The sequence below is a fragment of the Ipomoea triloba genome, chromosome 8, assembly GCF_003576645.1.
Source record: "Ipomoea triloba cultivar NCNSP0323 chromosome 8, ASM357664v1".
Classification (NCBI taxonomy): Eukaryota; Viridiplantae; Streptophyta; class Magnoliopsida; order Solanales; family Convolvulaceae; genus Ipomoea; species Ipomoea triloba.
Window position 1 is genome coordinate 6,283,188 of NC_044923.1, and position 23,426 is coordinate 6,306,613.

Genomic DNA, 23,426 nt, shown 5'->3' on the forward strand with positions numbered 1-23,426 from the left:
TAGAACTGTAGAAGAGACAACGAGAGTACGAGACTACGAGAGAGGAGACAGTAATCTAAGAACTCAGAGAAGAGAGAACAAAGAGAGAGGTTGAGAGAACTCAGAGAAGAGAGATTGAGAGAGGTCGAGAGAACGAGAGAATTCTCTAGGTCAAGAGTAAAGAGGTGCGACTGCGCAAATGAGCAGATCGGGAATCTTCGCAATATATATACTATGCTCATACGACGTCGTATATATGTGCTGAATGCTAACCCTAATGTTACATCGGTTTTTCGGACGGGTTCGGGTGGCATTACTGCCACCCAAACCGAAATCATTTGAACCGCACACCTCGCCCAACGGTTCGGTTTAGCATGTTCGGGTTCGGTTCTCCTCGGATGGCGAATTTGCGGTGGTCGGGTCGGTCGGGTTCGTCGGTTTGGTCGGGTTCTGCACACCCCTAGTCCTTGGCACCTCTATTCTTATTTTTAATCTAAGAACTCAAATAATGAGCAAATAATTAGTCATATTCTTTTCTTTAATTCTTTAGTTTGTGCTAATGACTTCTTGACTTAATAATGATAGGGAAGTGTTAAGATTAACGAGAACAAGAAAATGATAATAGTTATATTAACTAAAAAAAATTAAAACTTATGTGGTTAATGTGTTTAATTATGTTCACATGAGGGAGTTACTTTTTTATTAATATAATTGTGATGATAGAACAATCCTAAACATTTACATGTACAAAATTTACTTGCTCCACTACATGAACTTTGCAACACTTTAGTCACTCCACTCAGCTCTGTTCCTTATATAAGAGATATAAGCTCCCTAATCTTGACATGTTTCCGATATATATATATATATATATATATATATATATATGTATATATATATATATATTTGACACTGTTCAAAGTCTCAAGTTTTTATTCTTTCCAAGGGAAACTTGATCAGAACGCAGAACATTGATCTGAGAATTATTACATATTACCAGCAGAGGAACTTTCACAGGGTATGTCTTACAATTATATATATGTTAATTACAGTATTAAGTTGCAATTGATCTCTTCACTTATGTATCGCTTAGCCCCTTCTTTATTTTATTTTCAGAGTAGATAGAGATCGATCAAAGCTCTCCCATGTCAAGTTTAAGTAATACAAGGAGGAGATTAGCATGTTGCAATTTTCACTTTGATGTTCAGAATCCACTATTTCATGCTGGTATGTATGGTGTAAATTGACACCTTAAATTTTTTTTTTTTAAGTGACCAGGAAAATTTATAGTCACTATTGAGGGTGTGTATTGATCAAGCGCTTGCTAGTGATTTTAAAGGACTGCAAAAGAGGTCAACCAGTCTAGGTTGTCAATTTGTCATAACTATCGGATTCAAATTAAGAAAATCAAAACCTTAACTTGTAATCTCAAGTCTACTAATTTGACTGAGGTTACCCCAGTCCGAGGATGCTTTAGCTAAAGGGCTTAAAGGGAGTTTGAGTATTTATTGTTGTCAGGTCACAGAACACGCACACTGGATGTTCAGATCCAACGTGCGGCTCTAGAAGGAGACTGGAACACCGCGGAACGTATTCTGAGAACCAATCCGAATTACAGTCGCGAAAGGATTACGAAAAAAGGAGAAACAGTCCTTCACCTGGGCACAGCGGCGAAAAGGAGAGGATTTGTGCGGCGGCTGGTCCACGTTTTGAACCCAGAAGACTTGGAAGTGAAAAACGATGTGGGATGCACGGCTTTTAGTTACGCAGCCATGTCGGGAGTGGTTGAAAACGCTAAGGTGATGAGCGAGAAGAACGGGAAATTATGGAATATCCGGGATGAGAAGGGTGAAACGCCAATCCATCACGCGGTTGTGATGGGGCATAAATCCATGGTTGCATTCCTCTGTCACATCACGGACTTCTCCGAGTTGGGGGACTGGGAGATCATTTGGCTCTTGGAAGCCACTATTCAGAACGATATGTACGGTACGCCTGTTTTGACCATAATATATATAAGTGAATTGGATCAAATAGGCCCCTAAATTTTACATCAAAAGTCAATTAGACACCTAACCTTTGAACCAGAGAAGGCTACCTTCTCCGCCTCCAAACCTTTTGGTCGCTTCCGCTAGAGATGGTGACGGGCGACGGATTGATAGTCGCCGAAAATTAAATGACCTGTAATAACAGGTCATTTACCGGTTATTGAGCTTTGTTGATCCAATTTGACATGTTAAATGGTTTAATTGCATTTTTTCAAAGTTTAGGTGCCTAATTGACCCTTTTTCTTATATATAAATAATAAGTGTTCATTTTATCACACATCATTTAATTTGATAGGCAGTATTATGTTGAAATTTGTATTAATGGGAGGTCATGTGTGCAGACGTGGCAACGACAATGTTAACCCAGTGTACACCTTTGACCTTAACAACGTTAGATCGGAATCAAATATTGTTGGACGTTTTAGCTCGAAAGCGTATTGGTGAGAGCCGCCGAGAAGGAATTATGGAAACATTTCTTCTTGCAACTTCTAATGTGCTTCCCTCACTGTTTTGTAAGGCCGGCATAGTTCAAGTAATCTTTTTTTTTTACATGTTTGATAAAAGGGGAGTATATTGCTTAGGATCAATGTTGCAGAACGTGCTAGGCACTAGTCGGGTATCCGGGATGCATAGCGCCTAGGCACCAGCCCACCTAGGTGGTCAACTAATCCGAGTATAGAGTTGTTAGATTATTATAATCACTAAACTAAAAATCATTCGGTTGAGTTGGGCACTTACACGGTTGACTTAGTCACCCGACTTGGTTGAGCTAGGCGATCAACTCGATCGAGTTAGGCGCCCAACTCGACGCCTAGTCGGTCGACCAACTAAAAGACGCCTAGGGCTGAAATCACCTCGGCTTAGGGGTGCTTAGCGCCAGCTGAGTTAGGCGATCAACTCTGCCAAGTTAGGCACCCAATTCAGCGTATAGTCGGCCGGTTAGTCGGTCGGCCAACTAAAAGACGCCTAGGGCTGAAATCGCCTCGGCCTAGGGGTGCTTAGCGCCAACTGAGTTAGGCGATCAACTCGGCCAAGTTAGGCACCCAATTCGGCGCCTAGTCGGCCGACCAACTAAAAGACACCTAGGGATGAAATCGCCTCGGCTTAGGGGTGCATAGCGCCGGTTAGTCGGTCGGCCAACTAAAAGACGCCTAGGGTTGAAGTCGCCTTGACCTAGGGGTGCTTAGCGCCAGCTGAGTTAGGCGATCAACTCGGCCGAGTTAGGCACCCAATTCGGCGCCTAGTCAGCCGGCTAGTCGGTCAGCCAACTAAAAGACACCTAGAGCTGAAATTGTCTCGGCTTAGAGGTGCCTAGGCGGCCAGGTAGGACGATTTTTACAAGATTTCTTAGGACCAAATATGTAATGACAAATGATGATATGGATAATGGATTGTAAAAATTAAAGCTTGTGTTTTTATCATATATATATAGTCTCAAATTGGATGAAACAAAAGTGTTTGGGCAAGGAGCAAGGCAGAAGGCTATTTGAAAAGATTTGGTCAGAGTGTACATCCTTAACCGATGGTGAGTTCCTGGAGCTAATCAGGCGTAAAGAGATACTCCACTATGCTGCAAGAGAGGGGAATGTTGAGTTTCTAGACATGATTCTTCACAACAACCCAGACCTCTTGTGGGAGCTCAATCAAAAAGGACAGACCATTCTCCATGTCGCTGTGTTATATCGACAGAAGAAAGTCGTCCATCTTATTTGCAACGTACGAGGTTACAAAGATTTCATCGTTCTCCTCGAAGACGATGACCGCAACAACGTTTTGCATTTGGCAGCCACACTGCAGGGATTGCAAAACAGCAGCACCCCTTCTCAAGATCACGATCACTCGTTATTGCTTAAGGTATGGTAGGAAGTGTATGTACCGTTTTCGTTTTCTAAATCAACCAAGAATTATATATTATTTTTCTGAATTCCACCTGTTACTCCGGATATAGCAACTACTTATTATGTTGGACGAGCGGGAGGAAGAGAAGATTATGCCACAATCACTTCTCCAATTATCCACAGCAGCCCTTCAATTTGAAAGAGAGATCTCATGGTTTAATGTAAGATCAAAATCCTTCAATTAAAAGTTTAAGGCTTATCCAGTGTTGTCAAAATCAGCCTAGGCACTGATTGGTGCCTAGGTGCTAGGCGCTGGCCGGCTGCTTAACGTATTACCATAATTGGTGGTCTAGGCGGCTAGCAGATGGCTCGGCTGTCTAAGCGCAGCCTAGATGCTGGCGGCCTAGGCCTCCTAGGCACCGATTAGGTCGCCTAGTCAACCGATTAGCTATTATTCTTTTTTTTTTAAATGGGTAATTTAAGTTAAAACGACATAAATAACCCTAAATTGTTCAACCTCTAAATGTTTTTTAAGCAAATTTAAAAAAATTTAAAAAAATTAAATTTTTAAACAATTAAAAAATTAAAAAATTAAAAATCAAACTCTAAAAAATTAAAAAAATTTAAACAATTTTTTTTTAAAAAAAAAAAAAGAAGAAAAAAATACAGCGGGCCGACACCAGAGAGCGCCTAGACTTATCCGAACGGGCCTGACCAGAAAAAGCAAAATTCCTCCGTCCTCAAGCTCCACATGGCATGATAGTGGAGTGGTAAAGGGACAAGTGTCTAGTGACAAATTATTGTGTGGATCATGTCCACATAATTGTGTACCATGAATATAAGGTACATTTTTATAGGTACATTTTTATTATATTAAAAGTATATTATTTTTGTACTGAAGGTACATTATTTCAAAGTATATATAAAATAATGTATTTTCAGTACTTAAATAATGTACTCTAAAATAATGTACTTTATGTATATATAAAAATAATGTACTTTTAGGATATAAAAAATGTATTTTTTATTTATGGTCCACACAGCTGTGTGACCATGGTCCATGCAATAATGATTGGTGTCTAGTACACTCTTTACCACATTTTGGGTGTAACTTAACAACTACACTGTCACAGCACGTTTGGTTCACGGAATGAATTTTGAGGTAATAGGAATGCTATTCCATAGGAATGGAATAGGCAAGGAATAGAATAGAAATTGTATTCTATTGTTTGGTTCGCGGAAGGAATAGACTTAGGAATTATATTACAGTGTTTGGTTGGTTTAAGGAATAGAAATGAAATATGTTTTAAAAGACAAAAATACCCTTATGTAGTAATAATAATAATAATAATAATAATAATAATGTTATTATTAATATTAATATTAATATTATTATTATGTAATAATTAAATAAAACTTATAATAATATTAATAAAAATAATAAGAAAAAAGGAATAATAATAATAATAATAATAATAATACAAAAACAAAATTATATATAAAATAATTATTTTAAAAAAAACACAAATGAGAGTTTTTGATCCCACATTGGTAACTCAAGAAGGGAAACTCATTTGAGCTTCTCTATATAAGATAATCATTGCTTCCATTTTAAAATTAACAACAAGATGAAGATGCTGATGCCTTAAAGAGCCAAAAGCTCCATCATTTAAGGAGGGTGTAGTTTTCGCGGTAGATGGAAAGGAATAGGTGTTAAAACGGAAAGATTTCCGAGTATCGTTCTCAAAGGATGGCAAGGAGGGAGTTCAAGCGGTAAGGGGATTAAGCACAAGAGTGTTTAGTGTTTGAAAGCTAACCCAAACATAGTCAGAAAATGCACATGAAACATCATGAAAATAAGGAACAAACAAAGGAAACAATCAATTGGAAAGGAGGATTTGGATCTTGCAACTCATATAGGTATCCTTGATTTCCTAAGATATTAGGCTAGCAACACTTAGATAATGAAGATGAGACAAGGTCACCAACACCACCGCCACTCTCGTGGTCAATGGACTCACTCCTTAGACCGTAATGTCATCATTGTGATCATTAGGCTAGGAGAGGCATTTTGTCAAACACGTTATGTGCCTCTTATCTTCCACTTCTCCCTTTTCTCAAAGGTGAGAGGGAAATGTGCTAGGCTAGGCTAAGGAGTAACCTTATTCTCGTAAGTGAGACTCCTTCTCCAAACATCTCTCATATAGGTTGATCATTCCCACACAAGAGTCAACGAAGATCACCATTCACACAATCAAACTCATAGTCAAAGCAATTGCAAAACCTAATTAATCAATTCAAAGCTCAAGAATATCCATACAACATTGCTCAATCCAAATCCACAAAGATCTATCTAATCATACTTGAAATTGAAATAGCAAAAGCAAAAGTAATGACAAGAAATTAAAAGGAAGACTTAGCTTGAAATTAAACCTTGAACTTGAAATTGAATGTAGATCTCAATCTTGCAACAATGGAATTCTTCTCTAATTCTAATCTAAACTAAGAATTGCAATGTGGAGTGAATTGGGAATGTGGAGTGAATTGGGGGAGATCTCTCTAGGCTAATCCTAGAGAGAGAAATATTCTAAACTGATCTAAAATGAAAATGTGATGGATCCCCTGAAAAATGGCTCAATTCCCCTTTTAAATCTCGCCCAACCGCCAATTTTCCGCGCTGGACGCACGGGTGGACGCACGCTGGACGCGCGTCCACTGCGCGTCCACTGCGTTTCTGCTGCACAGACTTCAACTTCAGAGAGCTGCTTGGTGGACGCGTGCTGGACGCGCGCGTCCACTGCGCGTCCACAGCAGACTGCTGTTCTGCTGTGCGAGAATCAGAGAGCGAAAAGTTGGACGCAAGGGTGGACGCATGGTGGACGCGCGTTGGACGCGCGTCCACTGGGGCGTCCACTGGGCGTCCATGGTGTATTTCGCACTCCAACTTCGACTCGTGAATCCTTCTTCGAAATCTAGCCATTTTCTGCCTTTTTGCCCATCTTTTTACCTACAAAATGATTAACCAAGTGTGGAACGGGGTCCAATGGCAATATGAAGCATTCTAACGCAATAAAGGGACAAATCAAACACAAAAGCTACGAATTGTGCACTAGACGATCCGATAACAACCTTATAAAGATGGCATCTTTTGCACTTATCAAACTTTCCACACTTTAAACCTTGCTTGTCCTCAAGCAAGCTATCATTGAATCAAGCACACATAAGTGAAAAAGATGCCACAACTTTGATATTCAAGCAAGCTAAGACACAAGAATGATGCATACATTTGAAATCAATACATTCCTTAAGCTATCATGAAAATGTGTTCTTAAACAATCCTTCGATTCTCAATAACGACTATCCCAAGAACAAAAATCCTTTGGTAAAAATAAAGCATTTAGATTACTTCCAATTGTCATACGAGTCAAGCATGCAATCCAATAAAGGGTTCACCAACCATTTAAAGCGGGCCACTAGTCGAGCCAACTAGTGGGACCGATGTGCACAAACCAAACCCATTAGACCACCCTTATAACCTCAAGCCCCCTAGATTCTAGCGTGATAAACAAAAAGGCTTTAAGGTTATCTACTACCCCTCAAGACCGACCATCGGGCTACCCGATCTCACATGGAACTCCATGCTTTTTCGAGAACTGTGCAATGGGTGCCCGGTCCCAGTGGACTCAATTATGCATGTGTTTTTGGACACAAGAACCAACTGAATTGAACTGCCCATGCATGCAACTTTAATTTGCTTTGTTTCAATTTTCCTCAATCTATAAATGCATCTTAAATTTCATAACTATTATTGTCCGTGGATGCCAGGAGGTGGAGAAGATTGTGCCATCATCACTTCACAACATGAGAAACAACGATGACAAAACCGCAAAGCAATTGTTTTCAAAAGAGCACATGGCGTTAAAGATAGAGGGCGAAAAATCCATCAGAGACACCGCAAACTCATGCATGCTCGTGGCAACGCTAATCGCCACCGTTGCATTCGCCGCCGCCTTCACCTTACCGGGCGGCAACGAAGAACGCACAGGAACTCCCATATTCATAGCGCAAACAACGTTTACCATTTTCACAATATCCGATGTGGTGGCGATGATCAGCTCAATGCTCTCAATCGTCACGTTCTTGTCCATCCTAATTTTGCGTTACACGGAAGATAACTTTCGTGTGGCGCTGCGGAGATTGTTGTTTGGACTGGCGGCACTGTGTGTTTCTATAGGTGGGATGCTCGTTGCTTTCACCGCGGGATTCTTTGTGGTGTATGGGAAGGCGTGGCAGACAATTGTGATCGCTGCGTTTGCGGGTGTGCCGGTTGCGTTGTTTTTGCTGCTCAATTCAAAGCTTTGGTTTGACACTATTGCGTCGGTGTTGCTTAACTAGTTTCACTTTCATTACAAATCGATTGCTTTCCAGGATAATTATTGAATAGATTTGGCTGATACTGCAGTTGTGTTGAACTGATACTACTGTTGTGTTGAAAGGGAACTGCTGCGCGGAACAGAAGTCGTTTCATCAGTTCAACACACTGCAGTATCAGTTCAACACAACTGTAGTGGATAAAACGGCATCTGTTTCGCGCAGTTCCCTTTCAACACAACTACAGTATCAACTATGGTTCATGATCCACGATATAACGGCAGTAGATTTTTAGGACATAGCACATAGGATTGAATTTGAGGGGGTTTAAAAAAAAAGATTTAGGTTTTATTTAAATAATAAATTTATAAGCTCCTATGATCTTGGGCTTTAATTTATACTAGTGTTTTACCTTATATATGCAATGTATGAAAAAGATTATATTATTACGTGGATGTTGACTATTTACGTTCACCAACTTGAAAGTGAAAGCACTCTCTGCCAAAATCCACCATCACTAGATGGAGGAGGCATTGTGCAGTCAAATCCCTTGTTGCGAGTTAGCTACTTAGCTCTGTAGAGCAGAGTTGCATTGCATTGTTTTTTGAGGTTAAGCTATCCAATTGTACTTTTTTATTTTGTTTTTTGACTTTTTTTTCCAAAAAATATTATAAAGAATGAAAATATATTTAATAAGTAAATTGTTTATAAGAATGCTGAAAGCATATTTTTTGCAATAATATTTGTGTGAGGCAATATGTATGTCGACAGTGGATATCGTATTGATAATTGACATATTTGTGAGGTACATAAATTATAATTTTTTATTTTTAAATAATAAATACTACATCGAATAAGTAAAATAGAGTGGAAATTAACATTTTTTGAAAAAAGATATGATTCTGTACATTATCTAAAGAAAAAAATTATTTTTTCCAAAAAAGAAAAAAAAATCTTGTACTATTCTGATTCGAAACAAATGCATGGTGAGAAATATGATGAAAGAAAAAAGGAGAAGGTGACATTTCAATGACATTAATGACAATGCATTAATTCCATAAGTTCTAATTTCTTCAACTCATTTACATAAATTACATCACATGATTAAAACGTATGGATAAGATTCAGTACCCTTCTGTAAACCAAAATATCTAATTTCTGGTCCCATGAGTATTAGCAAAATAACAGTTCTGATTAAGTTTAGTACCAATTTCTGTTTCTCACCATGCCATTTAAGAAATAAATGAGTTCTTTGTGTAAATGTGATTTTATTTTGATTAAAATCCATAATACACATTTTGCAATTAAAGGAGATATTTTGTGAATATGTGGTCATGACACTATGTGTACATACATATAAAAAAAAAAAGGTTTTGCCCAAAATTATTTCGTTTCAGGGAGGAGACTGTGAAGATTGTTCTAAGTTCTACCATTACCCGGCTATATATATACATGCGTAATTGATGATAGCTAGCTGGCTGTGTGAGTTGTTTAATTAAGGAATTGAAGATGAAGAAGATATCAACACTCTGCGGTTTTCACTTGGCTGAACCGCCATTTCATCATCCTCCGTCCTCTGAGCACACTGATGCTGAAAGTCCTCCTCCTCTGAACGGTAATTACTCCAAACTCCACTGATTTATTTTGACACACAGTTTAAAATTAAAGGCTGTAGAAGAAGAAGATCAAAGCCAAACCTACCTAGCCAAGATTTAAATTCGATCTTGGACTCGATCGGCCGGCTGTTGATAGAATTGAAGTGTTAGTTGAAAGTAGATGAAATTGAATGCAGGAAAGGTGTTTGATAAAATAACAGGCAGAGTAATAGATTTTCATTTACTAATGGAAATGGAAGGAGGCTAACATGGATGGATTTTCAGAAGGCAAAACGCTGCAGGATCACCGACGCCTATATCAGGCCGCCAAAACCGGCGACTGGAAAACCGCGAAAGAGATTCTCGGCGGCAATCCAGATTATGTTCGTCAGAGGATCACAACCGGAGGGGAAACAGTTCTCCACATCGCCGCTGCGGAAAAGCACACATTATTCGTAAAGAAGCTGGTGGAGATGCTAGGCGCAAGCGACTTGTTGCTGAAAGACGACAGAGGATGCACTGCACTATATCACGCCGTGACATCGGGGGTTGTGGAGAATGCGAAGGTGATGATAAAGAAGAATTCGGAGCTGCTAACAATCCGGACATATGATGAGATCAGCCCAATCCAGTATGCGGCTTTGTTAGGACATAAGGAAATGGTTTCTCACCTCTACAAAACTTACTCACCTTTCGCGGTGTTGCCATACTGGGAAATCGAAGACTTTCTCAAGACCATTATTCTCAACGATATGTACGGTATGCAGCTAACTCTACTAATCTCATCAATCATCATATACTGACAATTAATAGAAAAAATAATTACACTTTGTTTCTCAATTATTCTTGAATTAAAAGATGAAATTAAATTTACAACATAGGGTGATAAAAATATCCAATCCTTATTTGTCATATTATGGACTAAAAGTGACGTAGTAGAATTTGAAAGTACATACATGTAGTAGAACTCAATAAATAATAGGCCAAAATGTGATATGATTTTTCTTAATCTATAATCATAAATTTATCAAACAAAACCATCTAAGAGCAAATAGCAATTTTGGTCCGACGAGTATTAGCAAAATGACAGTTTTGTTCTACATATTTAATTACTACCAATTTTCATCCACGACTATTATTTTCGTGTTAAAATTGATCATGCTAGTCACTCCTGGCCTTCCACTAAAATATGCCGGGTTGTGTAATTTCTAAGGATATTTTCGTCCATTCATGTAGAATATGACAATTCCATTAATATATGAACTCTCATCCAAAATATGTCAATGCGACAATGCCTTTGTATTCCATTATCACTGTCACGTCTAGGCAAGGGTCCCGCGGAGGATGGTTCGCCTTCGCCCGTGCAAGAGACTCCACACAACTCACAAGCGTAGGTGTCTGCGCGGATGGTTGAGGAGACCCTGATTTGGCTCGTCATCTTGATTATTAGCCTACTGATTGACGTGGGGCCTACAAAGCTGGGCCATCGCTCAAAAGTGGTGATTATAATGGAGTACGTACAAAGGCCTTGGTATATTTTGAACTCATACATTAATGGAATCGACATATTATATATGAATGGACGAAAAAATCCTTACAAATTATAGAGTCAGGGATGTTTTAGTCTGAGCATCTGAGGGTGACCGTCCTGATTAAAAACAATAATCGTGGATGAAAAATTGGTATTAATGAAACATGTGGATCAAATTTGTCATTTTACTAATACTCGTGAGACCAAAAATGGTATTTACTCACTATTTTTTATTTTTTTGATATCCAACAAACCAAATAAATCATCAAGATAAACGGAAATACAATCAGGCGGGAGAATATCCCATTCCCTAAGGACAGGAGATGAACCAGTCGCCCGTGCAAACACATGAGTTACGTGATTCGCTGACCTCTCTTGACATGACGAACTAACACGTTCCCGATGTCACTAGCCATAAGATGACATTGCTTAATAAGAAGACCAACATATGAAAAGTCCCTACCGACCGAATTGAAACTAATACAGAAATTTAAACAATCACTCTCAATAATTACGTTATTCAAGTTACGGCCCTTGATCCAAGTGAGAGCTTCCTTGACCGCCATTGTCTCCACCAAGTAAGGATCGTTGACACACTGCAATCTGCCCGAACAAGCTGCTCCAAAACGTCCCCGATGGTCTCTAATTACGGCACCGAACCCCTTAACATCACCTTGAATAGAACCATCAATATTACATTTGATCATGCCAGTAGGAGGCCAATCTAATGTAGCTACTTTTTGAATTGTTAGATGTGGCATTAGATATCTTAAAGAAGGAAAGAAGTTTAGCTTTCGCCGAATTCGAAGGGAATCAATGCTTGTTAAATTTGTTAGTTCGAAAGCTCCAAGCACTCACCGACGAAAAGGAAGAATGGAATTGGGGAAAATTTATTGGGGCACATGCCTTTACCAAAACAGGTATGATTTAATTTCTTTCTTCTTTTTTTTTTTTTTTTTCAAAATCATCTGTAATAGGTATAATTTCAAACTTAAAGTTATAGCAAAGTCCAACTAAATTCATTTAAACTGAATAGTAGTTTTAAATACAGTGTACAAAGCTATTCAGGAAAAATCTTCAGCAAGGAAGAAAGCTTACGAGTTACTTGAAACGATCTGGGTTGAATATCGTAGTTTACCAGCTTGTACGTTTAAGAATACAATCAGGAGTCAAGAGATACTTCACTATGCTGCAAAAGAAGGAAATGCTAAGTTTCTGGACATGATTCTTCAGAGGAATCCTGATCTCTTGTGGGAGCTGAATGAAAAGGGGCAGAGCATTCTCCATGTCGCTGTATTGCATCGACAAGAGAAAGTCGTCCATTATATACGCACTAAACAAGGTTATAAAGATTTCATCACTCTCCTCGAAGACAATGACCGCAACAACATTTTGCATTTAGCCGCGATGACTGCAACAACATTTCTCAAAGATCAGGATGGCTCATTATCTCAGGTGAGTGAATAGAATTGAAAGACAAATTAAAATATTTCACTTCTACTCTCGAAAGAAATCATGACCCTGTTTGGTAAATGGCTGTTAATTGATAGTTGTGAACTGATTGGGTTGGAAGGTATAACTAGTTGATAAGATTAACTGATTTTAAAAATGTGTTTGGTAAATTAACTGTTAGCTAATAGTTGTTTGATATAATTTCTTTTTTCTCAAAAAGCTAATTGAAAAAATTGTTTTGAGCATATTTTTTTTAATTTTAACAATTTCAAGTTACAAAAAACTTATTAATCAAACACTTATATTAATTTTTTTAACTAAATCAAATAACTAATAGTGGTCTAATAAACCAAAATTGACAGCTAACTATTTTACCAAATAGGGTCATATATTTTCTAAATTCTAACAAATTGCAACTACTTATATAGAAGGAGAAGAAGAAGGTTATGCCACAATCACTTCCCCGGTTATCCACAGCAGCCCTTCAATATGAAAGAGAGATTTCATGGTTTAAGGTAAGAAATGGATCCTTTAAACTACAATATTCAAGCTAAGGGATTAAGTCTATATATACTTGCCAAAAATCTTGTGGTCTAGTGACACCTGGTTTACACTCCACATGGATAAGAGTGGGTTCGAATTTTAGTGGAGACAACAGTTAACTCTTTGTATTTCAATAGGTTGAGAAAGTAGCTATGAACTGACACTACATTATAAAAAAGAGTGTATATATACTTATAACTGGGAGCGGAGATTAAATATATTACTCCGTACTTTTTTGTAATTATCCTTTTGCAGGAGATGGAGAAGATGGTGCCAAATTCATTCCGCGACAGGATAAATAAGAATGATAAGACCCCAAAGCAATTATTTGCAGAAGAGCACATTTCACTAAGGATAGAGGGTGAGAACTCCATTAGAGACACAGCAAGTTCATGCATGCTGGTGGCGACCTTAATCGCCACAGTGGCGTTTGCCGCCGCCTTCACCGTACCAGGCGGTAACAGTGACGCCACAGGCATCCCAAATTTCATAAAACAAACAAGTTTTACGGTTTTCACAATATCGGATGCGGTGGGGATGATCTACTCAATGGTGTCGATTGTCATGTTCTTATCCATCCTAATTTTGCGTTACACGGAGGATAATTTCCACGTGGCATTGTCTAGATTGTTGTTTGGACTGGGGGCACTGTGTGTTTCAGTAGGTGGGATGCTGGTTGCTTTTACCGCCGCCTTCTTTGCGGTGTATAACAAGGCATGGCAGTCGATTCTGATTGCTGTGTTTGCGGGTGTGCCCGTGGTGCTGTTTTTGTCCCTCAATTCTGAGTTGTGGTTTGACTCAATTTCGTCCTTATGGCGTAACGTGTATCTGCGTTACCGCAATTTGAAGCTGGGGATTAAAGCTCAGGGCACATGAGCCACACGCGACACGCCCACACATATGTTTCTGTCTACATGCATTATATTTTATAGATTTTAAAATCATACTAAATGTAAATTGTATAAGCAAATTACTACCAAAATTAAAGTATGTGTATATATATTATTGTTAACTGTGGATCAACACCCATCATCTCCACGTAGCCAGCCAACCATTTAACCATCATCCTTCCTGCATTCCTCCATCATCCATCATCCGCACGTTGTCTCCAAATAGGTCAGAACTTTGGTTGCAGTAATTGCATCATCATTCAATATTAATCAATTCATCATCTGCTCATTCTCTTTTCCCCTTCTCACGTTGATATATATATATATATATATATATATATATATATATATATATATATATATATATATGTGTGTGTGTGTGTGTGTGTGTGTGTCTTCTCAAATGCGGCGGTGCCGGTCTCCCGTGCGGTCGTGCGGAATGTCAGAACACTAGGATGAAATCAGATCAGATGGATTGAGATCAATACAAATGAGAAAAAAAGCATGTGCAATTTTGTAATTTTGTCGACAATGTATGTTTCGGTGGTGCACTAAGTGCTGTTGAGTGGTGCTATGATGAGTGCTATGTGGGGTATTACCTGATACTCTATAGTGCACCACCAAGTGACTGTAAATCAATGAAAAAGAGAAAAATCGTTGTGGAAATTTTTGTAATTTTGTGCATTCATGTATATTTCAATGGTTCACTAAGTGCTGATGTGTGGTGCACTAATGAGTTAATTGTGGTGCACTACCAAAAAGGAAAAAAAAAACGTAGTGGGTTCAATGGACCTGTTGAGTGATGCAATACTATGTGCACCACAAATTACTCATAAGTTCACAGCAGAGCATTCATAAGTGCACCACATACCAGCACTTAGCGAACCACAGAATTACATTTTGTATATTTCGGTGGTGCACCAAGTGCTGGTGTAGTACACTTTTAGATGGTGTGCACTTATGAGTGATCTATGGTGCATCACCAAAAAGAAAAAATGCAATGAGTTTTATAGACCCATTGAGTTGTGCAATATTAAGTGCACTATTGATGCGAACCTGGTCGGCCCAATCTTCTCGTCACACTCTAATTTTAAAAAGGATTTTTTAGAATGATTTATTTGGCTTGGTGTGTGCAATTTGTAGGTTAAATTTAGGTTGGGTAAAGGGTTTTTTTGGATTTTGATGTATAGCGGTTTGCCACGTCCGTCAAGGACGATAAAAACCGAGGATGAGCCACAAGGCTGGTAATTTTCTTGATAAGTCAGGTTTTCCATGATCAACTCATGGCCGAACTCATTCCGAGTTCTAGAAAACATTCAGTTTTCTAACTCAAAAATTAATCTCAAATCTGTTTTATTCATAACTTGTCTCCCTATTTATAGTTGTAGAGTTTTAGTAATGCAGGACTATAATCCAAGATAACTAAAATCCCAACAAACTACAAATAGATAAATACAAAATCAATCTTAACAAACTAAGATAAATATAAATAATAAAATAAGCCTAACAAACTAAATCTAAAATAATTCTAAACTAGTTATCCTAATTAATTTAATTATTCTAATTAAATAATAACTAATTATAAAATAATCTATTGTTGATTCCTGTGATCGCAACAACTATGTATCACTCAAAAGTACACCACAGAGCACTCATAAGTGCATCACACATTAACACGTAATGAACTGCCGAAATATACATGTTGTAGGAAATTTAAAAAATTGCCATCGCATATTTTTTCCTCTTCATTGATTTCATCCATTTGATCTCAACTCATCCTACGGTTCTAACATGTCCACACGGGAAAACAACGTCGCACCGGAGCATGGATCTCTATAAAATTATTTTTTGTCATTTTATATTTTCTCTTATTTATATTTAAACTTATCTATTATTCTCAATTTTTATTATTTGCTTCCACATTATTCTACTATATTCTTGACAAGTGGTATCAGAGTTTAATTGAGAATTATTTCCGAAGATGTCAACTGTCACTAGAGCTGTCAAAACGGGCCCCGTGCTTTTGGACGGGTTGGGTCAAAGAAATCCCAGCCCGTCCCGTATTCGGCCCGACCCGTATAACCCGTGTGGGAATACGGGTTATATGGGCCAACCCGTATAGCCCGTATTCCCACCCCCACCCGCACCCCAACACTCCCCCCACCCGCAAATATATTGTGTAAATGTATTAATATTTTAAAACAAAATTAATATTTTAAAACATTGTTGCTAACAAGATCTAAACCCTTGACTATACGGGCCAACCCGTATAGCCCGTATTCCCACCCCCACCCCAACACTCCCCCCACCCGCAAATATATTGTGTAAATGTATTAATATTTTAAAACATTGTTGCTAACAAGATCTGAACCCTTGACCTTTCACATAAGGTACCACTATTGAAACCGACTACGCAAAGGACCTTTGTTGAACATCTTTATATACAGATATATTTATTTAGATCATTCAAGCATTAGATATAATTTTTTTATATTATATTTATTACAAGTATTAATTAATTAATATATTTAATTGTATCTTTATATTAATATTAATATATAATTTATTAATTTATTTATATTAAATTTATTTATTATTAGTATTAATGAATGCAATTAATTGTATCTTTATATAAATATTAATATAAAATTTATTAATATTAAATTTATTACTAGTATTAATTAATACAATTAATTGTATCTTTATATAAATATTAATATAAAGTTTATTTATAAAATTAAAATGTAATTATATTTATATATATGTGTGCATGTATGTGTAGTGTGTGTATAATTTGTATATATATAAATATACACGGGTTGGGTTGGCCCGTTTAGCCCGTCAGCCCGGTCTACACGGGTTGGGTTGGTCAAATCCCAACCCGTGGGAAAACGGGCCGGCCCGTCCCGTCCCGTTTTCCGACCAACCCGAGACGGGCTATCCCGTAACTGTCACCAAGTTTGATATTGTGAATTTTGACGAAAAACATAACTTAGTTTTTCTATCTGGAAGGTTCATATGGTGGCGGGACTGGCCGCTCTAACTCAAAACGTTTTGAAAAAAGCACTAGCCAAGAAAAAAAAGAAGAAGAAGCCAGATGCAATGATAAATGAGCAGTGAAAAGATTTGGATGACAAGGTACATTCAACCATGCTTGTCCAAAGAGGTTCTACGTGAGCTGATAAGTGAGACGACTACGTTGGAATTATCGTCCAAGCTAGAATCGCTTTATATAACCAAATCTTTGGCGAATAAGCTGAGCTTGAAGGAGCAGTTGTATACAATTCGTATGACATAAGATACTTCTATTCAGTCTAACTTGGATGAATTCAATTCAATTCAATTGGACTTGGAAAATATTGGATGATCATGTTGTTTCATTATTGTTTGTCTCTCTCTCGAAGTCTTATAAGCATTTTAAAGAAATTATGTTGTATGGTAATAGTGATGCCCTTTGATAAGTGCAAATTCTTAGTACTTTTAAGTGCACAATTTATATCAAACTCATATGATTTCATGATAATTGGAAGCTAAGTATGTGCTTATTTAATTCCTTTGTGTCATTTAGGTGATTTCGGAGCATTGATTGTAACATCATGTAAATTGAAGCTCAATTGGATGTGTTTTGAAGTTATCTTGACACAAAGGCATGCATGTTCTAGGAGTCAAGAAAGGTCAAGAAGGTGAAAAAGAGCGAGAGGAAGTATCATGACATGACCCCGGGATCCAAAGGAACAAAGGAGATGAATAAATATGCATTTTGAAGTGAAGAACATGGGTTAGGATGATGGTATATAGATTAAAAAAGGATTTTAATGCGGAAATATATATACAATACACATGTATTCATTCTCATAAGTTTTCATGATAAGAACATAGTCTTTTATGCAAATATAAGTAGGTTAAATTAGTTGGGTAAATATGGATTTAAGCATGAGGTTGCAAATAAATGCATAAGCAATAATCACATAGATGATTCTACTCATCATACTTCTAACATGACATTTTGATGTCAAAGATGGAATACATAGCATTCACTTTCCTTCTTAAAAAAAAAACCCGGCCATACTTCAACTCATGGTCTATTTGCAAATAGAAGCATCATAAATCATTTCATAATCTCATTCCTTCTATAAATAGTGATTTCATGCTTAAGCTCATAACTTGTCTCATAATTTCCTATCAACTAGGAACATCATACTTTAATCACATAATTCACTTCATAATTGCATTCCAAATAGGAATATCATGCTCATTCACATTATTCACTTCATAGCCATATTTCAAATAAGAGTATCAAGCTTAGTTACATATACCTTACATATGATATCATTTCTCATGGAAATATCATACTTGAACACATAGCTTAATCATAGAATAATATCACATGGTAAATGGTAATATCATACTTAATCTCATAATATCATTCCACAAGGAAATATCATACTTGATCACATAATAACATACGAAATAGGAATATCATATTTAATCAACAATTTATCTCAACAAAGGCAACTAATAGGTCAAGCACCCGGACCTCCACGGTTCAACCGGACTCACAAACGTGAGGTGACCGGACCCAATAGGCAAGGGGCCGGGGTACGCCCCAAAGCCAATGAGCCCCTCATCCCCCGCAAGATTGGCAGCAGGGCGTCGAAGCCCGCCACCAAGACCTCGCGGGGCTAGGGTCTTGGAGTAGCAGGGCTCCCAGCCCTACCATCCGCAACCTGCACACCTCGCAAGGCCACACCCGCGAGCCTCTAAGGCCTGCGGGTGGCCCTGCCCTCTCACGCGGGCTATACCCGCAGGCCCTTATGGCCTGCGGGTTTGACTGAGAGGGGAACAGAGTCCTAACTCTTATCATTTTCTTCCACCTGCAACCTCAGAACCTCCATTTCCAGACCTTGGCATGATCTCAACACATCAACATAACATTATTTCATAGAAACATCAACAATACATCAATAATATCTCCACCAAATACATCATATATCATAAGCTAAGCTCATCACTAGAGCACCCCCACACATATTCACATTTCACAGACATATTCATCAAAATAATAGGTTTTAGATGTCCATGGGTTATACCTCAAGCTCTCTAGATCACTAGCTTGAATCCCTCCTCCTTCCTTACTCTTGACCTCTAGCTTCTTCTCCTAACCATTTTAATGGTTCATCCACAGACAATACACAAACACATGGAATAATGAGCATTCATGGAAGAAGCTTGATAGAAGAATGAGATAAAATGCTTAAGGAAAAAGAATGGAAGAAGATGGAGAAATGATCAAGAAACTTTACTAATGCCTTGGGAGTTCTTGGTTTTTCTTCTGCAGAGGCAATGAAGGGATTGGAGCGGCCAAAAAGTGAATATTGTCCTATTTATAGGCTCAAAACCCTAGGCAATGGAGTTCACGGCTAATGGAGAGCACTTGAGTCATTTTGCTAATTTGAATTCTAAATGTTGAACTTAGGTTATAAATGATATGGAAATGAAGTAATATATGATAGGGATGATATAAAAATGTCACAGATTCGATTTGAAATCAATTTTGGTTTAAAATCATGTCCATCAGGTTCACATGTTCCTCTTAGATAGACTCTTGGAATGAAATTCTTGGTGAGTAAATTTACTCTTTTTATAAGGCTTTTAAAATTAAATGAGATTACATCATCCCTTTTGCACTGGATAATCCGAAATATGGATTTAAAATATCAAATTTTTAACACCCATTTGATAAAATATATTTACAAATGTGAAATCATTTTCGTGAATTTATTTGAAACTTGGTAATTTAATTAATTAGAAGTTTAGGTAAAAATAATTTTTGGGTATTACATTAATATATATACTTTGGGACATGTTTGGCCCTATTCGGTCAGACATCAACTCTTTATAATGGTAATTTATCATCCTTATTTCATTTGGGAGGATTCCTTCTTCTTCCCCTTATTAAGGTACTCTACGCAAAAATGGAGATCTTAATCCTTAAATCAACTTTAACCCTAAATAAATAAATATATATTTGGGTACGAAGATTTGCATTTCTGCGTGGATCTTAATAAGGGTAAGAAGAAGGAATCATCCCAAATGAGATGAAGGATGGGAAATTAACATTAGGATCATATTTTTAACAGTCAACTAACAGAAGTTTTAACAAATGACTAAATTGTGTAAAATCATCAAAGTCGATGACTAAATTGAGCACAAAAAGTCATTTAGGACTAAATTGAGGAAAATCACTCTAGTCGAAGACTATATTGGATATTAACTCTTTAGTATTGTGTGTTGATAATGATGTGTGCGTGGTATTATTGTTAATTGTTCCAATATGTTCGCTGCATGTTGGTCTCAATTGACATCCTCGTTTCAGTGTTTCCTTGAATTTATTTCAGTTATAAAATATATGATAATGTGGTATTGTTAATTGTTCCAACATGTATTGTTAATTGTTCCAGTTGGGAAAAACCATTCAAGAAAGAAAGGCTTTCTCCTAATTTTTTGGATCACGTGTGATTGAATCATTCTTCTTGTCCGCATCAGTCTTTGAAACGTGGAGACATGCGCGATCCACTCTCCCTATAATTATGCTAATTGTGTGGTCTGCACAAGGAAAGTTGTTGAGGCTCCATGCTATATATATAGCTTCTTCAAAGTTTAGCAGAGGACAAGAAACAGACAGACAACTTCTTAATATCTTTTCTTTTTCTTCATTGCTATGCCTTTCTCAGTCTGGGCACACCATAAAATCTGTGTTGCCGGTCGAAAGCTTGCCGGCCCGTCACCGGAAATTTTAAGCTTTTAAGGTAGTGTTTTGTTAAACACGACACAGATATTCGTTTCTCATATTTCCAAAATCCTCTTCCATAAGCCTTGCAGTAGGTTGGCTTCCCGTTCCAGTGTTATGTTGACGTTAATGCAACAAGAAAATGTCCAACAGTTCCAACTTCCAATATGTTCCCTGCGCGTTCATTTAGTTTTGCCTTTCAAATCATTAACCAACTGTTTGGTGAAGATCGACAGGCATGCATGCATGTGATACATAATTTTTTTTATACATTTATTTATATAATTTTTATATTCGTCTTGTTTAAACGATCAACTGAGAAGCTATATTTAAAAAAATAGAAGTAAATTAATTAATTAATTGATGTTGACTTTCTCACAACAAACCCCCAAAAATATTAAAATTAAAGCAATAAATGAAAGCTTCGAATTGAAATGCACGTGAAATAAGATATTTGAATGGAATATGGGTATTCAAATCAAACTCTTGCGAGGTTGTTAAAACTAATATGATATTTGATTAAAATTTTTAAAGAATATTTAAAAGTCAAATGATATTTAATTAAGAATTTTAAAGAGTCTTTAAAGTTACGTTTTTAGAAACTTGAAATTGTCTTTTGGAAAATATTTTTTGTTTTATATAAAATGACACATATTCAGAAAAATATTTTTATTTTTCTGAAAAATGAAAATATTATTCCGTATTTGTTATAATAATAATAATAATAATAATAGGCAAAAATTTGTGTGAGATTGTCTCACGGGTCTTAATCCGTGAGACGGGTCAGATCAATATAATTTGAGTCATAGTTACTGTTATGAGTTGGTCTTTAGTTGATTTTTATGACCCAAATTATATTGATCCGATCCGTTTCATGGGTCTTAATATGTCAGACGGTCTCACAGAAGTGTGATCCTATTATAATTGTATCATGGTTGGAAATATTCAATTTTTCGATCATTGCAAAGTGGTCGGAAATCACTGCACAATTTCCGGTCAGAAACTCCAGTTCCAACCACATTTCTAACCACTTGGGGTATCCTCATACACCTCCGTCGCTATTTTTGTCCACCGCATGTAGTGGTCGGAAATAGCGCCCACTATTATAAAGTGGTCAAAAAATTGAGTGTTGCGTAATTTCTTACCACTGGTGGCCTGAAATTACCTAATTTGTATATATGGGGATAATTTTTTACCACCAAAGGTGGTCGGAAAGTAATCAAGTAAAAAACAAATCATTTCATTTCTCTATAGAGAAATAGGTTCATTTTACTTCAAAGTTCACAATAATAAATGAATCAACAAAATAACATAGAGAGCCAAACGAACACAAGAAAATTTCAAAGAGCGAGCATAAAAAATCGTATTTACGCCAAGGACCTTGTAGTCCAGTGGCATCAAACCCTTCCCTTTATAGGGGAGGTGGTGGGTTCGAGCCTCAGTGGAGAGACAATACTGACTCTTGTACTTCAATAGGTCTCTTGTACTTCAATAGGTTGAGAAAGTAGCTATGAACAGATACTGCATTCTAAAAATGGGTGCATATATCTACTAATCTAATAAGAATGATGGTTCATATTATTTTGATTTTAGTATTTTTTTCTACTTTACCATCTATTAAATAATTTACTTTTCTTAAATACTCTACATTACGTTAGTGTAAACTTTAGTAACGGAATATTCTGTCAACTATTTATATTCTTAACATACTAATTGATTTTCATAAGCAAGGTCTTAGGTTCGAACCCCAATAGTTATACCATGAACCAGGATCCACCTTGCAAGGTGAACCCGTGCTCATTTACATACTGAATGTTCACAATTTGAATTGTGAACATTCAGTATGTAAATTGTGTATTTTAGACCCAGGTCCATAGAATAGCAGAATGTTCGAACCTAATCAGAGTTGGCATAATTGTTGAACATATATACTAATAATTTGTTAAGAGTATATTTAAAAACTACAATATAAAATTTAGCATGAACTTTGGTCAATTAATTAGCAAGATTATATACGTAGCATTCAGAGTTGAGCATCAAAGATTACAAATAAGGAACCTTGAAAATCATGCATTTTCTTGCATTTAAAAACAAATCTAGGTTAATTTGTTTTTTTTTCCCATTTGATTAATCTTCCTTTGATTATATAGAACAAGACTAAATATCTTAATTATGCTTTTGCATTAGTTGAGAATAATTTAGGTCATTATGCTATTAATATTTTTTGTTATTATTTCTATAATGATACAATTGTATATTACTTTACAGGTATTATTGTACTGTTATTTTTGTTCTTACCATACATCATTAAAATTCCATATATATATTCATAAGTGCTTATTTGTCTATATCTCCCCCCCCCCCCCCCCCCCCCCCCCTTTTTTTTTTT

At 36.9% G+C, this 23,426-nt stretch overlaps 2 protein-coding genes across 4 annotated transcripts; both read left to right on the plus strand.

Annotated features, from left to right (window-relative positions):
• The first annotated feature begins 915 nt into the window (after window positions 1-915).
• LOC116027964 (ankyrin repeat-containing protein NPR4-like) lies at window positions 916-8,369 on the plus strand. 2 transcript variants are annotated; one of them, XM_031269766.1, is made up of 7 exons: window positions 916-997; window positions 1,096-1,206; window positions 1,498-1,968; window positions 2,369-2,539; window positions 3,460-3,881; window positions 3,976-4,086; window positions 7,691-8,369. In XM_031269766.1, the coding sequence occupies exons 2-7, from the start codon at window positions 1,125-1,127 to the stop codon at window positions 8,258-8,260; spliced, it is 1,827 nt and encodes a 608-aa protein (XP_031125626.1). In that variant the 5' UTR covers window positions 916-997; window positions 1,096-1,124; the 3' UTR covers window positions 8,261-8,369. The 2 variants fall into 2 exon arrangements, with proteins under 2 accessions (XP_031125626.1, XP_031125627.1); XM_031269767.1 differs by having other exon boundaries at window positions 2,369-2,467.
• A 1,248-nt stretch (window positions 8,370-9,617) lies between these two features.
• LOC116026740 (protein ACCELERATED CELL DEATH 6-like) lies at window positions 9,618-14,528 on the plus strand. Of its 2 annotated transcripts, none has more exons than XM_031268113.1 (6): window positions 9,618-9,851; window positions 10,117-10,590; window positions 12,115-12,282; window positions 12,414-12,817; window positions 13,243-13,329; window positions 13,613-14,528. In XM_031268113.1, the coding sequence occupies exons 1-6, from the start codon at window positions 9,746-9,748 to the stop codon at window positions 14,231-14,233; spliced, it is 1,860 nt and encodes a 619-aa protein (XP_031123973.1). In that variant the 5' UTR covers window positions 9,618-9,745; the 3' UTR covers window positions 14,234-14,528. The 2 variants fall into 2 exon arrangements, with proteins under 2 accessions (XP_031123973.1, XP_031123974.1); XM_031268114.1 differs by having other exon boundaries at window positions 9,726-9,851; window positions 10,029-10,590.
• The last annotated feature ends 8,898 nt before the right edge of the window (window positions 14,529-23,426 follow it).